Below are 17,771 nucleotides of genomic sequence, written 5' to 3' on the forward strand. Positions count from 1 at the left end.
GAAGAGTAGGGTTAGGGGTGGTCAGGTAAGCCAGGTTAGGAAGGCAATTTGGAAATCATTAAGTTTTATATACTTGTGAGTGAATAATGTTACTAATAGCATATCACTTCTGTTTTATTTATAATTGGTCCTACTGTCCAAATCTGAGGTTTTTCAGACATCACAGGTCATTTCAAGCTTCAAATTCTGGTAACAAATTATAACATTTAAAAATAACAGTTTAAATGCCTAGAAGCTATTTTTATACCTTTAAATTAATTTAATTATTATAATATAATCCAACTTTGCTTGTTCTGCTGTACTTTATTAGTTGTGTATTAATATGTCTTTCAATATTTACCTTTAGCAAAAGCCTTACTTAGATGCAATAGTTTGTTCATAACGTTAATTTGGGAGGTGATTAAAAATAAATCAGTAATTATGTAATAAATGCAATAGAAATCAAATAAATTAAAATAGCATTAAACAAAGGCTTATTATATCAAATAATATAAGAGGCTCTCCTGTTTCACATGATTTTAGAGTTAATATTATTTTAACTTTAATATTATTAAATATTAAAGATTAAAATATCAGATAAAAACCATGAGGCTAAATTTAGAGAAATTTATCATTTTTTATCTTTCAATCAACAGCTATCTTCTATTTGTACTTTGACATAAATTGACAATCAGAAACCCATTCCCAAATTCAGCTGGGCTGCAGAGAAGAGAAATTTCTCCCCACCTGCACCAGCCCCTCAGCAGGTGGGGCAAACATTGGACCTCAGTCCTTACTCAGCATGGTGCTGTGACAGGAGAGAAGTCCCATAAACTTGTTTGGAATTAAAAGAATACCTTTTCTAATGTAGTTGGACTATTTTCTACTTTTCATAACTGGACCTGATGACACAGGTCAGCATTCTCTCATATGACCAAAGACTATTATTGATTAACTTCCAGGTTTTTTTCTTCATCAAGGTGACTACTTCCACCTTCATTCCATGTTCTTCTATGAATGCATTTTGTAAACAGAAATCTACTTAGAGTAGGACCAATACTGAACAGAAGGAGGTTGTATATGTAGACTCTTCTCTCAATATTTTCCTTAAATGTTTCAAAATACACATTCTTTATTCTTATAAAATGCAACAGCATGTTTATAAATACCAACACATGTTGAGACCATTAAATAAAACCTATATATTTTTTCATTCCAACAGTCAATATATTTTTTTAAATAAGCAACATTTTAAAACAACCAATTACATGTTCTTTTCCCTTCTCTTTCCTTCTTACCCATTTTATTTTCAATGCCTGATTTGACACAGGGCTGGAGTGTCACATAGATAACTGGCAGACCTCTCCATGGGTACTCAGCTTTCTGTGCCCACTTATTCCACGTTCCTAATAATTCATCCTTCCTTCCTTCCTCCCTCCTTCCCTCCTTTCCTTGTTTTCTTCCCTCTCTTATTCAAACAACAAACACATTAATAAAGATAACATTAGGGATTCTGGTCAAGATGGCAGAGTAGGCAAATACTATGCTCACCTTCTCTCATGACCACATCAAAATTACAACTAAACTACAAAAAACAAGCAAATAAACAAACAAACAAACAAAACTATCATTGAGAATCACCTGAAGTCTAGCTGAACTGACACCCTACAACTACGGACATACAGAAGAAGCCAGCTCGAGACTGGTAGGAGGGGTAGAGACATGAACGTGCTGGTTCCACAGCCATGTGTGACCATTAAAAATCAGGAGGAATATCTAGGCTGCAGAGGTCTCCCCCAAAGAAGCAAAGGGTCCCAGCACCACATGAGGCCGATTTCCAGTACCAGGGAGAGAAGTCCCCATAATTTCTGGTTGTGAAAACCAACAGAAATTATGGCTCAGTGGGACGTAGAGTGTCTGGAGTCCCAGGTGTTCCTCTTAAAGGGACCATGCATGGACTTTCACTCTGACAGAATCACTGGCTCTGAGCTCCAGTGTTGGGGCAGCAGCTAGAGGGGTGACAGAGACATACTGGGTGGGGGGGAGGGAAACAGAGTTATCTGGCTTCATGACAAGAGCTAGAGGGGCAGCTTTCTCCTGGATGGAGGAGCTGGCAGAAGCCACTGTTTCTTTGTTGAGCCCTCCTCCTTCCCAGCATGCAGATGCACTCGACTGCCATATCTGAGTCTCTATCACGTAGGCTGGCACCATTTGTTGGACACATCCTGCTGATTCTGAGACCCTGCCCCACCCAACTTTCAGGCCCACCCAAGCAGCTTCCAGTGGCTTTTTCATATAAACGCCTGCACTGGCTCAAGCTGCACTTTCCTAAGATCTCTCAGAAGTTCTCAGAACCCAGACAAGCATCATCTGGCTTGAGCGTGTCCTGTACCTCTGGTTGAGCAGCCCTAAGCCCAGCACTAGCGGCAGCCATCCTTGGCTCATGGTTGGGCCTCTCAAGGTAATTCTAAGCATAGCACGGGTAGCAGCCATCTGCAGATTGCTTTGTGGCTCCTGCCAGGAGGCCCTGCAGGGAAATGGGCTGAAGTTGACCTGCAGTGGGTTCCCTCCCAGGTGGCCTTGGGGCTGGCCCAGCCATGGTCGGCTATGAAAGGAGCTGGAGAATCACTCAGCCACCTTCAAGGATGACACACCCAAGTCGTGGATTGGGCAGGCACCAGAGTCCTGCTGAGGCAGATCCTGCTCTCTACAGTCAGCCCCTGTACTACAGCTCCTCCACTGTAGTCACGGCCAGTCCTCACAACCAGTGAGCTCAAGGGTCACCCCCCCCCCATTAATGTGCAAACAGCAACCAAGTCTCTACAGCAGCAGGGCATACAAAATCCTCACAAGGGACACACCTGGAGTGTGTGGCTCAAGGGACCAGGAAGACTGTGCCACTTAGCCCCACAGCACAGCTACTACATGAGGCCACCCTACTAAGACCAGGAGACATAGCAGCCCTACCTAGTACATAGAAACAAAGGGAGGTACCCAAAATGGAGAGACAATGAAACATGTCCCAAATAAAAGAACAGAACAAAGCTTCAGAAAAGAACTAAACAAAATGGAGACAAGCAATCTACCAGATGTAGAGTTACAAACAATGGTTATAAGGATGCTCAGTGATCTCAGGGAGAACGTCAACAAAGAAATAGGAAACATAAAAATGGAGATAGAAAACATAGAAAAGAACCAGTCAGAAATCAAGAATACAATAAAGGAAATGAAAAATACATTAGAGGGAATCAATAGTAGATGAGATGAAGCAGAGGATCAAATCAGTACTTTAGAAGATATGGTAGTAGTAAACACCATATCTGGTATGGTATGCAATGGTAACAATCAGAAAAGCAAAAAGAATACAAAAAAATGAGGAGAGCTTAAAGGGTCTCTGGGACAACATCAAGCATAGTAACAGTCGCACCATAGGGGTACCAGAAGGAGAAGAGAGAGAACAAGAAATTGAAAAACCTATTTGAAGAAATAATGATGGAAAACTTCCCTAACTTGGAGAAGGAAATAGATATGCAAGCCCAGGAAGCACAGAGAGTCCCACATAAGATGAACCCAAAGAGACCCAAACCAAGACACATCATAATTAAAATGCCAAAGCTTAAAGACAAAAAAAGGATCATAAAGCAGCAAGAGACAAACAGTTACCTATAAGGGAGCTGCCATAAGATTCTCAGCTAACTTCTCAGGAGACACTTTGTAGGCCAGAAGGGATTGGCAGGAAATATTCAAAGTGATGAAAAGCAAGGACCTACAACTAATATTACTCTATCCAGCAAAGCTATCATTTAGAATCAAAGGACACATAAAGAGCTTCCCAGACAAGAAAAAGCTAAAGGAGTTCATCACCACCAAACTAGAATTACAAGGAATCTTGGAGAGATTTCTTTAAGACGGGAAAAAATAAATATATGAATAATAAAATGGCAATAACTATACATCTATCAATAATTACTTTCAATGTAATGGATTAAATGATCCAGACAAAAGCCCGGGAGGCTGAATGGATAAGAAAACATGACCTTTACATATGACGCCTACAGGAGACTTACTTTAGATCAAAAGACGCACACAGACTGCAAATAAAGGGATGGAAAAAAACATTTCATGAAAATGGAAACAAACCAACAAACAAGAAGCTGGGGTAGCAATACTTATACCAGACAAAATAGACTTTAAAATAAAGACTATAAGAAGAGACAAAGAAGGACCCAGTAATCCTACTTCTGGGTATTCAAAACTACTACTTCAAGACACTACTTCAAGCAGTGTCCCAAAACGCTATTTCAAGAGGATGTGCTCTATATGTTCATTGCAGCATTATTTACAATGGCCAGGATATGAAGGCAACCGGGGTGTCCCTGAAAGGATGAATGGATAAAGAAGAGGTGGTACATGTGTACAATGGAATATGACTCAGCCATAAAAAAGAAGGCAATCTTGCCATGGACCTAGAGGGTATTGTGCTTAGTGTAGGAAGTCAGACAGTGAAAAACAAATGTCATATGATTTCACTTATATGTGGAATCTAGAGAATAGGGTAAATGAACAATGAAACAGAAATAAACTCATAGATACAGAGAACATTTTGATGGTTGCCAGATGGGAGGGGGTTTGGGGCTAAGTGAAAAGAGGGAAGGGATTAAGAAATTCAAATTGGTTGTTATGTAGTAGTCATGGGATGTAGGGTGTAGCATAAGTAATATCGTTAGTAATATTGTAATCACTATTTATGGTGTCAGATGGGTGATAGATGGCAGGGGGTTGAGGGGCAGGATGAAGAAGTAAAGGGATTAAGAAATAGAAATTGGTAGTTACAAAATAGTCATGGAGATGTAAAGTATAGGGAATATAATCAATAATATGGTAATAACTATGTATAGTGGTACCAGGTGGGTACTGTTGAATAACTATGATGTACACCTGAAACTAACGTAATATTGGATATTAGGTATATTTTAATAAAAATCTTAAAAACTAAATAACATTACAAAAAGATAAAACTACATTACAACAGCACGGCTAGTACAGACTAATATGATGGGAATAGTACAAGCTGTCCAGGGAGCACCTGAGAATATCACTGAACATGAACATGAGGAGTAAAAGTAGATGACAAAAAGGAAAGGTCAGAAGAGACTCAAGAGGTCTACAACAATCTCCTCACAGAAACAAAGGTGGATCTGGGGAAAGTGCCTGAGACCTCAGAGACCTGCCTCAAGGATGTCAGTTTGAAATGGATCAGACAGTATGTATTATAAATGTTATTGAAAAGTTAAGAAAGTGGAAGAAAACCCCAAAAGAAACCTTTGTAGAGAGAAATGCAAGGCCTAGAACAACTGTGTAGGGAATGCCGACATTGGACGGAAGGGGCAAGGGAAAGTGGAGAAGAGCAGGGCCACAGAGGGCCTCCTGGGGGACCCTTTGCCTCAGTGTGCAGGTCAGAAGGACCTTAAGAAAACCCCAACATAGTTCACCCCCATACATTAGAAATGGAGAAAGGGCCTTTCAAGTAGAAAAATGTATATGCCAAGCCAGGAAGCTATGAAAGTGCACAATGTTCAAAGGAAGAATGAGTATCACTGTAAATGAGTATAAAGAAATAAAACTGAAAGGAGGTTGAGTCTAACAGACATTATATGCCATGATGCTTATAGTTTGGACATTTTCGCAGTATCAACAGAATGGTGGAAATACAAATAAAAAAAAAGTAATTTTCACTTTTGGCTTTGAACCATACCATTAAATTACTGTCAAAAATAAAAATGCAAAGCTCTATGCTTGCACAACGATTCTTATTAATAATAAACTGAAGACAATCAGAGGCACTGTTATTAAGGGACATACACTTCGTGCTGTTCGACAAGCAGTGGTGATTACTGTCTGTCTGCGTTCTTACGCTACATCTCCTGCTGCACAACAGCTCACGTTTGCCGAAGGTGAGACGCACACTGGTTGCCTGACAGCTGCATGGCTGTGGACCTTCTGTGGACCACACATGAGGCTTTGATCTTCCTGGTACCAACCTTAACCCAGGGCACTGGTGAAACATCTCGGGAAGAACATCAAGCTAATGGCAACCCCATCAATGAGCGTGTTCGGCTTTGAAGTCGGCAAACCTGAAGTTGTTTCCAGAGTAATGGGACAAGGAAAAGCTAATTTCCCGGGATCAAAGAGCAACTCCAAGTATCAGGCATCCTAACTATTGCAGCAGTGAGCACATTCATGGGTCCCAGAAACAATAGGAGAGAAGGAAGTGACCAATGGAAAGGGGAGAAAGGTTGATGGGAATGAAACACCATCTATGCTAAGTGTTCCATGGAAATATAAACCCTAGAAAGCAGAGGCAAGTTTAGGAACAAAAGTGGCATGGCTCATATCATCGGGAGGGGGTGACGGAAGCTGGAAAGGCTCTGGGGTGTGGGATGGGACTGCTTCAGTAAGCCTCACCTTCAGAACCACTCGCTGTCTGTGGGGTTAGTAAAGTGCACAAGGTATCATTGCTCGTCAACCACTCACCGCACCCCATGTCTGCACTAACAGAGCCCTACGACCCCACTCCCACAATTTATGTAGGCTCTCTCCTCCTATAATTCCGCTCCCTACTTCCTTTCTCACAACCTATGTCCTTCAGTTTGAAATCTGACTGCTGGAGAGATTCTTTTTCCAGCCTAACTGACTGACCACTCCATTCTACAAGCCCCATTTTCATGTTACAATATTTTACATTTGTTGTGCACAGTTTTATAACTTCCCATAAAACCTTGACTACAAAAATGAATAATTTTAGAAGCATCCCTGCACCCAATACCTAACACAGCTTTCTACAAATAGCAAGTGTTCAATAAATTCTTATATGAAAAGTGAGGGAATAAAGAAATGAATACTAGTTATGAGAACCAAATTTAGATAAAAGACAGATTCATTTTTATATCTTAGATCCAAGAGGTAACAGTTCCAGGAAACATCAATTTTTTTAAGGTTCAGCTTCTTCCTCCAGCGAAGCAATGGTTGCTATTATACCAAGTTCACTTGGCTAGTTTGGAAGTTGAATGAGAAAATGTCCATTGGAGATAAAACCTGACACACTAAATATTCTGTATATAGTAGATCTTATTACACTTCTCTGCAAAGCTCATGCTTTGACCAGATACAGAGTAATGTGTGACCGAACCCCCAGCCTTGTAAGATGTTCCCACCCAACTTGCTGTTTAGGGTATTCTCCAGTTTTCTAGAAGAATATTTTTTAAATTAAGTTTTCATTTTGTGCTAATTTGTGAGATACCAATACATTCTGGCTCTTCCAAATGATGCCTGTGGAGTTAGTCCACCCATGTACTTCATTGAATGCGTTTATGCCTGTGTTTGTGTTCACACTAGCTGCCAGTTTTACTACTTTTATCATTGTTGGAGAAAAGAGGGAAGACACAATATGCACAAGAAGGTTGCCTGGGGATGTAAGTAGAGAAAAGTGGGAGTGAGAAGCAAGTCGCTGTGGGGTACAGGGAACGTGCGAGTACTGCAGCCACCTTGAGGGTCACTTCAGTGTCAGGAACGGCACCATCAGTCACAGAAATGACTGTGTTGATTCAAACTCCACTCATGTGATGAGGTGCCTACTATAAGGCACGCGGCTAACTCTAAAGGCGTTCCAATAAAAACCCGGTTCTATGTACTCAGATATACAAAAGGCTGAGTGAGTCAAGTTCGGCTTCCACTTTGGTGTTCCGAGCACGTCACGGGGCCGTGGGTGTCAGCCGGGGAGCAAACACCACTTACTGTATGCACATCCGTACACCTCGACCCGCATCCCAATCCTGCCCTTAGGATTCCAGCCTAAGGGGAGGAAGCGCAGGAACCGGGCTTCGAAGGGAGGCTGCAGTCTGTAGTGGACCACACTATCTGCGTTTGTGTTTCCTGGAAAACCCTGGGAGAAAGCAAAGAAAGGGATCAATGTGTCTGCAGAACACCCTCTTCGCGTTGTCGCCTCCCATGCCAACAGACAACGTATGCTTCACTCTGTTAATATGCAAAAGGCTGCCAGCTTTAAGAAACTGCAGATGTTTCAGAGGGACATCACAGCCTCTCCTTTGCTCTGGATTAGTCACCATTGTCTAAGTTTTCCTTATTGCGAGGCAGTTTAAATTCCCTCAGCACCATTCGACAGACTACAAACCTGCTACCCTCAAAGGCTTACTTTTACAAAGTGGTTACCCTCTAAACCCTTGCCCTAATCTCCAAGAGGTCAAGACACCCCAGTGCAACTTCCCAGCCAGGGCAACAAAGCATGAGAGTAACTTCCAGGATGTATGAAAGGAAACTTAGATCCTACCATTTGAGAGCTAGAAAGGACCTAAGAAGTGTTAAGGGGTACTAACCCCTTAACTTATAAATACAAAACCAGCATTTAAGCAGGTAATAGTTGTCTGCAGGTAGAACAGCTATTACCTAGCACAGCCAGGACTAGGGCCCTGGGCTGTCAATCCCAATGTTCTCTGTGTGCTGTCCGGCTGCCCCAAGTCATCAGCATTGAGGGAGGGCCTGGAGGAAACACCACCACACCCGTCACAGGACAGACATGTGCTTTGTCAGTCACAGGCATCTGGCTTCACGCCAGGAGAGGCAGCATGAGAGCACATTGTTAGAAGGGACTCCTTTTGCATTTCTCAGAGAAATTCAAATGAAAACCACAATGAGATATCACCTCACCCCAGTCAGAATGGCTATCATCAACAAGACAAATAGCAACAAGTGTTGGAGAGGCTGTGGAAAAAAAGGAACCCTCATACACTGTTGGTGGGAATGCAGACTGGTGCAGCCGCTATGGAAGGCAGTGTGGAGGTTCCTCAAAAAATTACAAATAGAATTACCATATGACCCAGCAATCGCTCTCCTGGGTATCTACCCAAAAAATCTGAAAACATTTATCCATAAAGACACGTGTGCTCCAATGTTCATTGCAGCTTTGTTTACGGTGGCCAAGACATGGAAACAACCAAAATGTCCTTCGATAGATGAATGGATAAAGAAGTTGTGGTACATATACACAAAGGAATACTATTCGGCGTTAAGGAAAGATGATATAGGAGCATTTGTGACAACATGGATGGATCTTGAGAGTATAATGCTAAGCGAAATAAGTCAGACAGAAAAAGCAGAGAACCCTATGATTTCACTGATATGTGGTATATAAACCAAAAACAACAAAAGAACAAGACAAACAAATGAGAAACAAAAACTCATAGACACAGACAATAGTTTAGTGGTTACCAGAGGGTAAGGGGGTGGGCGGGGTGGGTGATGAGGGTAAGGGGGATCAAATATATGGTGATGGAAGGAGAACTGACTCTGGGTGGCGAACACACAACGGGATTTATAGATGATATAATACAGAATTGTACACCTGAAATCTATGTAAATTTACTAACAATTGTCACCCCAATAAATTTAATAAAAAAGAAAAAGAAGGGACTCCTGTCTCCTGGTGTTCTTTGTAATGTAAGTGCCAGCATGCAGGGAAACCAAACGTGGGGGTGCTGTATCTATACATACGTAAGGATTATGGATATGTTACTGATGATGAAGGATTTTTTTTAAATGGTAAGACTTACATATACATGAGAAAACTTACAAAATACAGGACAAACTCCAGCACACAGGGACAGCAGCCTGTCCACACCGCCCTAGCAAATCTCCCTTACAGTGTTTACTAACACACTCTTCACTTTCACATGTAACCACAATATGTGGGTGGGATTCAGCTGAAATAATTGTAAAACAAAACACAACAAAACTTAGCTGCTGAAAGACTTTTTAAAAGGGTTGATGGGCCACTGCTAGCCAGAAAAGGACCAGGTCCTGGGGCCTGCAGTCGGAACCAGCAGCAGTGCTCTGTGGAGAAGGCAACATGTCCGGCATCTTGGAGCTGACAGGCTCTTTTACACACCACGTGGGCGGAAGAACGATGTAAGTGGTTCAGAAAGAATTTACATTGGCTACAATAAAGGCAGCAGGAAAAGATGGGGCGGGAAAGTTCTGGGAGAGATGCAGAGTCCTTAAGGAAGTGGTATTTGCTGCTTCTGGATGGGCTGTGGGCAACAGTCTGGAAAGTTCATGTGTAAGCAGAATGCAGAGGCTCCTGGGGGTCAGTGGAGCCCGCCTATTCTCTTTAGATAATCTAGGAAATTGCCACCTGGAAGTTAATTCAAAGCTTCCACAGTACTCAGGAATGTAAGCAGCCTTTTGTTTGGCTCTGCAGTTGTTAACTCATTAACCCCTTCTTGTCTCTTCCTTCCATCCTCTGCCTGATATAATTTAATTTAGGACCTCTCAGAATTTTCTTCTTGCCACAATTTTGGTTACCCTCGTGAGAAAATCCACTCCTCCCTCACCCCTACTGCCTTGCTCCCCCTGCAAACACGAACACCTGTTGGAAAATCACCACCACTCATGTGTAAATAAGCCCTCTTGTGGCTGTCTCCAAATCCATCCAAACGTTGGGCTTCTCTCTCCCGCCACCTCAGCAGAAACCGGCTGGAGCCCAAGGAAGTCCTGTGATGGCTTCCTACGTATAAACCAGGCCTTGCACTCACGCCTTCTGCTCTGAGCATGTTAGAGCCACAGGGCCAAGCTTCAGCCTTATAAACTTTCTCCCTCTTTCTAAAATTGGTGTGACTGATTCTTCATCAGAATCATAACCAATTTCCCCAGATATCCAATGTCACAATGAAGCTGTAACATCTGAAGGCGTTCCTAACCTTAACACAACATCTTCACAGAAAACACTGCCCCATCCAAGGACCCAAACAGTTTATGCTCTAAAAACAAGAGGAAGGGACCTCACGTGTGGTGTGTGTGTCTTTTGAAATGTACTGTCAAATGTTAACTAAATGCTATCATTTTTTTGGAACTCACAGTCAAAACATAAAATGTAGTGCTATTTTGGGGAGCTTCACCTTCAAGTTCTGCACTTTCTGATGTCACAAAGATTTATTACCCAAAAGTCAAAGACGTGCACATATACTCCTTCATCGAAGTTTAATAAAATTAAGGAACAAGAGTCGTCATTTTCTTATACTCGTGCTCCTTGGCACTAGAAGGACAGACTCACCTACCAGTCTGTCCTTTAATACCAACAGCCAGCTACAATTATGCCACACAGCAGCAGAGCTCTTCTTAGGTCAACCAAGAATGATAGCTACCTGGTTATTTAGCTTTATGAAACACTGGGCCAGTCTTAACAACCAAACCAAACTAGTAATTGGGTGTGTAGGCCATGACCAAAGGGAATCTTCCTTGGTATAAATAGATGGAACTGCGAACATAGAAAACTCAAATGTAATGAGAGCGCAGGTCTCAGACACTATAATACTACTCCTTGGCTAGTGAATGAAACTCCAATGTGGAGGCAGTCAATCATTTGTCTCCCATTCAATGACAGTGTCACCTTTGATCTACAGCATCCTTATCTCCGAGTTAACAATTGCATTCAGGATCAGCTAAATTCTTTCCCCTGCCTCCATGCTCCAAGGCACTAGTTAAGAATACCCACACCCGCCTTTATATAGAGAGCCTGGGACGATGTAAGTAGAAACAGCGTTTTCCAGCGTCATCACTTCCGAACTTGTGGTTTTAGCTGGTACCATCTGCTGCAAGCCACAGTTCCTGTACCTACAAATCAGTTTGGTAAGACCTATCTGTAAAGGTTGGTTTAATAATTATGTGAGATAATGTCTGAATAGTGATCTGCCCGCCGCCCACCTGGAGGTAAGAGCTGCGGTTGTGGCCATGGCCGGTGTTCTGATTATCGTTAGTGTGTTTGGCAGAGATAGCTCACCTGCCAGACTCTGCATCCCATTCTTTACATTTTATCTCAGGCTCAATGCCCAAGACATCCAGAAAAAAGAGTCAACAGAGGAATATCGGCTGCCGCATTAAATACAATCCCAACACTCTAATTCAATTTAAGACATAAAGTTGATATTTACTTTAGTGGAGCTGACAAAAAGTTTAAACCTTAGCTTTAACTATATGATGAAATTATTTCTTGGGAGTGATATTTAAACAAATTATTTTATTTCCCTTATATGCTAGTATTTTCTTTTATAAATTATTTATTTTTTTCAGTTATAGTTGACATACAATATTATTTTATATTAGTTACAACACAATGGTTAGACATGTACATAATTTATGCAGTGATCCCCCTGATTAGTCTAGCACCCAACTGGCACTATCCATAGTTGTTGCCACATTATGGACTATATTCTCTATGCTGTACTTTACATCCCCATGACTATTTTGTGACTACCAATTGTATTTATTAATCCATTCAATGTTTGCACCCAGCTCTCCCACTCCCCTACTTTCTGGCAACCATAAGTTTGTTCTCTGTATCTATGAGTTTGTTTCTGTTTTGTTTATACATTTATTTTGTTCTTTAGATTCCACATAAAAGTGAGGTCATATGGCATTTGTCTTTCTCAGTCTGACTTATGTCACTTAGCATAATGCTGTCCAGGTCCATCCATGCTGTTACAAATGGTAAGATTTTATTCTTTTTATGACCGAGTACTATTCCAATGTATATAGATACCACTTCTTTTTTATCTAGTTGTCTATTGATGGGTGGCACTTAGGTGGCTTCCATACCTTGGCTATTACAAAAAGTGTTGCAATGAACATAGGGGAGCATATATCTTTTTGAATTAGTATTCTGGATTTCTTCAGATAAATACGCAGAAGTATTGAAAATCGCTAGGTCATAAGGCAGTTATATTTTTAATTTTGGGGGGAACCTCCATACTGTTTTCCATAGTGGCTGCACCAATCTGCAATTTTACCAACAGAGCACACCGGTCCCCTTTTCTCCACATCCTCGTCATCACTTGTTGTTTGTTGATTTATTGACGATAGACATTCTGACAGGTGTGAGGTGGTATCTCATTGTGGTTTTTATTTGCATTTCTCTGATGATCAGTGATGTTGAGCATCTTTTCATATGTCTATTTGCCATTTGTATGTCTTCTTTGGAGAAATGTCTATTCAGGTCCTCTGCCCATTTTTAATTGGATTATTTTCTTTTCTTTCTTTCTTTCTTTCTTTTCTTTTCTTTTTTTTTTTTTTTTTGGTGTAGAGTTGTATGAGTTTTTAAATAAAGTTTGGACATTAACCCCTTATCAGATGTATCACTGGTGAATATCTTCTCCCAGACAGTAGAATGTCTTTTCATTTTGTTGATGGTATCCTTTGCTGTGCAAAAACTTTTTAGTTTGATGTAGTCCCATTTGTTTACTTTTTCTGTGGTTTTCCTTCCCCAAGTAGATCAGAAAAAAAAAAATATCACTAAGAGAAATGTCAGAGAATTCACTGCCTAGGTTTTCTTCTAAGAGTTTAATGGTTTCAGGTCTTACATTAAAGTTTTTAACCTATTTTGAGTTTATTCTCGTATGTTGTATAAGAAGGTGGTCCAGTTTCATTTTTTTGCATGTTATCTGTCCAGTTTTGCCAGCATCATTTACTGAATAGACAGTCTTTACCCCATTGTATATTCTTGCCTCTTTGGTCATAGATTAAATGACTATATAGGCATGGATTTATTTCTGGGGTCTCTATTCTGTTCCATTGATCTATGTATCTGTTTTATGACAATACCATACTGTTCTGATTACGATAGCCTTGTAGTATAGTTTGATATCAAATAGTGTGATCTCTCCAATTTTGTTCTTCTTTCTTAAGATTGCTGTTTGAGTTCTTTTGTGGTTCCATATAAATTTTAAGATTATTTGTTCTAGTTCTATGAAAAACGCCATTGGTATTTTGATAGAGTTTGCATTGAATCTATAGATTGCTTTGGGTGGTATGGACATTTTACCAATGCTAATTCTTCCTATCCATGAGCACAATATATGTTTCCATTTATTTGTATTGCCTTCAATTTCTTCCTTCAGTGTCATAGATTTCCTAGTACAGGTCTTTTACCTCCTTGATTAAATTTATTCCTATGTATTTTATTTTTTGATGCAATTGTAAATGGGATAGTTTTCTTAATATTTTTTTGTGATAAACCATTTTTGGTGTATCAAAATGCAACCAAGGATATGGTCAACATGGTGGAGTAGGTAAATGCCATGCTCACCTCCTCTCAGGACCACATCAATTATAACTAAACTACAGAACAACCATCATTGAGAATCCCCTGATGTCTAGCTGAACATAATTTCTACAACTAAGGACATACAAAAGAAGCCACCTCAGGACTGGTAGGAGGGGCAGAGATGCAAATGGGCTGGTCCCACACCTGTGTGTGACCATTAAAAATCAGTAGATAACTCAGCTGCAGGGGTGCCCTCTGGAAGAGCAAGGGGCCCAAGCTCTCCAGCACATGGTTTCAGAGCCAGGGAGAGAGAAGTCCCCATAATTTCTGGGTTTAAAAACCAGCAGATTGTGGCTGAGTGACACGGAGAGCAGCTGTGGTCCCAGGCACCTCTCCTAAAGGGACCGTGCACAGACTTACTCGCTGACAGACTCACTTGCTCTGAGCTCCAGTGCTGGGCAGTAGCTCCAGGGACATACAGGGGGGAACTGAGTTACCTGGCTCAGAGTGAGGGCTGGAGGGGCAGCTTTCTCCCGGATGGAGAAGCTGGTTTTTTTGTTGAGTTCTACCTTATCTCAGTGTGCAGACACAGACCGTCAACATATCTGAGTGTCCATCAACCTAGCTAACAACATTCATTCACCCTGATTCCATGAGATGCTGCTCTACCCAACCAAGCCTCTTTCAGTGGCTTTTCCCTATAAACGGCCTGCCATGGCTCATGATGTGGACTTTCCTAAAATCTCTCAAAGGTTCACAAAACCCAGACAAGCAGCGTCTGGCTTTAGCATGTCCTGTACATCTGGCTGAGCATCCCTAAGCTCAGCAATAGCAACACCAGCCTTGGTTCATGGCTTGACCTCTCGAAGTACCTCCAAGTACAGCACAGGTAGCAGCCATCTCTGGATTGCTTTGTGGCTTATGCCCGCTTGCCCAAAGCAGGGCACAGGCTGCAGCTGAACTTGGCCTGCAGTGGGGCCCCTTCAAGGAAGCTCTGGGGCTGGCCATTCCATGTATACAGCTTCAGACCTAGCCAGGGAATTACCTGACCAACTGCATGGACGACACACCCAAAGAATAGATTGGGCAGGCACCAGAGCCCTGCTAAAGCACATCCTGCTCCATAGGGTCAGCCCCTGCACAACAGCTCCTCCACTGCAGTCACGGCCAGTCCTCACAACCAAACAGACAAGGAAAAATCCCTCCCATTGATGTGCAAACAGCAACGAAGGCTCAACTATAAAAGGAGGGCACACACGACCCACACGAGGGACACCCTGCAGTAGCTGGCTCAGGTACTGAAAGGCAGCACCACTGAGCCCCATAGGGCACCTACCACCAAAGGCCACTCCACTAAAACTGGAAGACCTAACAGCCCTACCTGATATTAGGTTGGTGCAAAAGTAATTGCTGTTTTTGCAATTACTTTTAAACTTTTAAACTGCAATTACTTTTGCACCAAACTAATACTTAGAAACAAACACAGGAGGCAGCCAAAATGGGGATACAAAGAAATATTTCCCAAATAAAAGAACAGAACATAGCTCCATAAAAGAACTAAACAAAATGGAGACAAGCAATTTATAAGACACACAGAGTTAAAAACACTGGTTACAAGAATGCTCAGTGATCTCAGTGTGAACTTCAAAAAGAGATAGGAAACATAAAAATGGAGATAGAAAACACAAAAAAAGAACCAGTCAGAAAAAAAGAATACAATAACTGAAATGAAGAATATGTTAGAGGGCATCAACCATAGATTAGATGAAGCAGAGGATCAAATTAGCGATTAAGAAGATAAAGTAGCAGAAAACCCCCAATCAGAACAGCAAAAAGAAAAAAGAATCCAAAAAAAATGAGGAGAGTTTAAGGGCCCTTGGGAAAACATCAAGAGTAGCAACAGTCGCATCATCGGGGTACCGGAAGGAGAAGAGAGAGAGCAAGGAATTGAAAAACTATTTGAAGAAATAATGATGGAAAACTTCCCTAACCTGGTGAAGGAAATAAATATACAAGCCCAGGAAGCACAGAGAGTCCCAAACAATATAAAGCCAAAGAGGCCCAAACCAAAACACATCATAATTAAAATGCCAAAGCTTAAAGAAAGAATCATAAGGCAGCAAGAGACAAGCAGTTAGTTACCTACAAGAGAGCTCCCACAAGACTGTCAGCTGACTTTTCAAGAGAAACTTGGCAGGCCAGAAGGGATTAGCAGGAAATATTCAAAGAGATGAAAAGCAAGGACCTACAATACAACCAATATTACTCTATCCAGCAAAGCTATCATTTAGAATCCAAGGACACATAAAGAGTTTCTCAGACAAGAAAAAGCTAAAGAATTTCATCAACGCCAAACCAGAATGATAAGGAATCTTGGGCTTCTTTAAGATGAAAAATATAATTAAATATCTGAACAATAAAATGGCAATAATTACATATCTATTACCAATTACTTTAAATGTAAATGGTTAAATGTCCCAATCAAAAGATATGGTGGCTGAAAGGAAAAAAAAAAATGAGACCCTCCATATGCTGCCTAATAGAGATTCACTTCAGACTGAAAGACACACACAGACTGAAAGTAAAGGGATAGAATAAGATATTTCATGAAAATAGAAACAAACAAACAAAAAAAGAGCTGGGCTAGCAATACTTATACTAGACAAAATAGACTTTAAAACAAAGGGTATATAACAAGAGACAAAGAGGGACCCGTAATCCCACATCTAGGTATTTGTCCGAAGAAACCCAAAACACTGCTTCAGGGGACATGTGCATCCATACATTCATTGCAGCATTGTTTACAATGGCCAAGGTGTGGAGGCAGCCACGGTGTCCGCCAACGGATGACTGGATAAAAAGGTGGTACCTATATAAAATGGAATATTGCTCAGCCAGGAAAGAGAACGGGTTCTCGCCATCTTCAGTGGCATGGATGGACCTCGAGTGTATTGTACTTAGTGGAGTGTGTCAGAGATAGAGAGATGCAATGTGATTTTGCTTATGTGGAATCTAAAAATCAAAATAAACAAAACAGAAACAAAGCCATAGATACAGAGAACATTTTGATGTTTGCACAATGGGAGGGGGTTAGAGGGTGGATGAAAAACAGGAAGGAATTAAGTACAAATTGCGTGTTATAAATTGGTCATGCACATGTAGGGTGTAGCATAAGTAATATAGTCAATAATATTGCAATATCTAAGTATGGTGTCAGATGGGTACTAAATTTATTGGGGTGATATACGGGAGTGGTGTTGGGGGGCAGGGTGAAAATGGTGAAGAGATTAAGAAGTACAAATCGGTGGTTACAAAATAGTCATGGGAATGTAAAGTAAAGCATAGGGAATATAGTCAATAATATAGTAATAACTATGTATAGTACCAGATGGGTACTAGATTAGTCAGGGGGACCATTTCTTAAATTGTATAAAGTGTCTAACCATTATGCTGTACACTTAGAATTAACATAAAATAACACTGAATGTTAACTAATTGAAAAATTAAAAAGGGAAATAAGAAGTTCAAGGTATAAAACAAGTCATGGGGATGTAATGTACAGCATAGGGAATATAGTCAATATTATGGTAGCATGATATGGTGTCAGATGATTGCTGGACTTATATGCTGATCACTTCTTCAGGTATATAAATGTTGATAACTATTGTGTATATCCAAAACT

At 40.9% G+C, this 17,771-nt stretch overlaps 1 protein-coding gene across 1 annotated transcript in view; it reads right to left on the reverse strand.

Annotated features, from left to right (window-relative positions):
* The window catches only part of LOC308504800 (contactin-associated protein-like 3), a 194,714-nt gene that overhangs the window by 96,455 nt on the left and 80,488 nt on the right, over positions 1 to 17,771 (reverse strand). Inside the window, 1 exon segment of the mRNA XM_081066133.1 lies at positions 7,774 to 7,921. Within this exon segment, the coding sequence (XP_080922259.1) occupies positions 7,774 to 7,921 (148 nt within the window).

Source organism: Rhinolophus hipposideros (genome assembly GCF_964194185.1).
Source record: "Rhinolophus hipposideros genome assembly, chromosome: 11".
Taxonomy (NCBI): Eukaryota; Metazoa; Chordata; class Mammalia; order Chiroptera; family Rhinolophidae; genus Rhinolophus; species Rhinolophus hipposideros.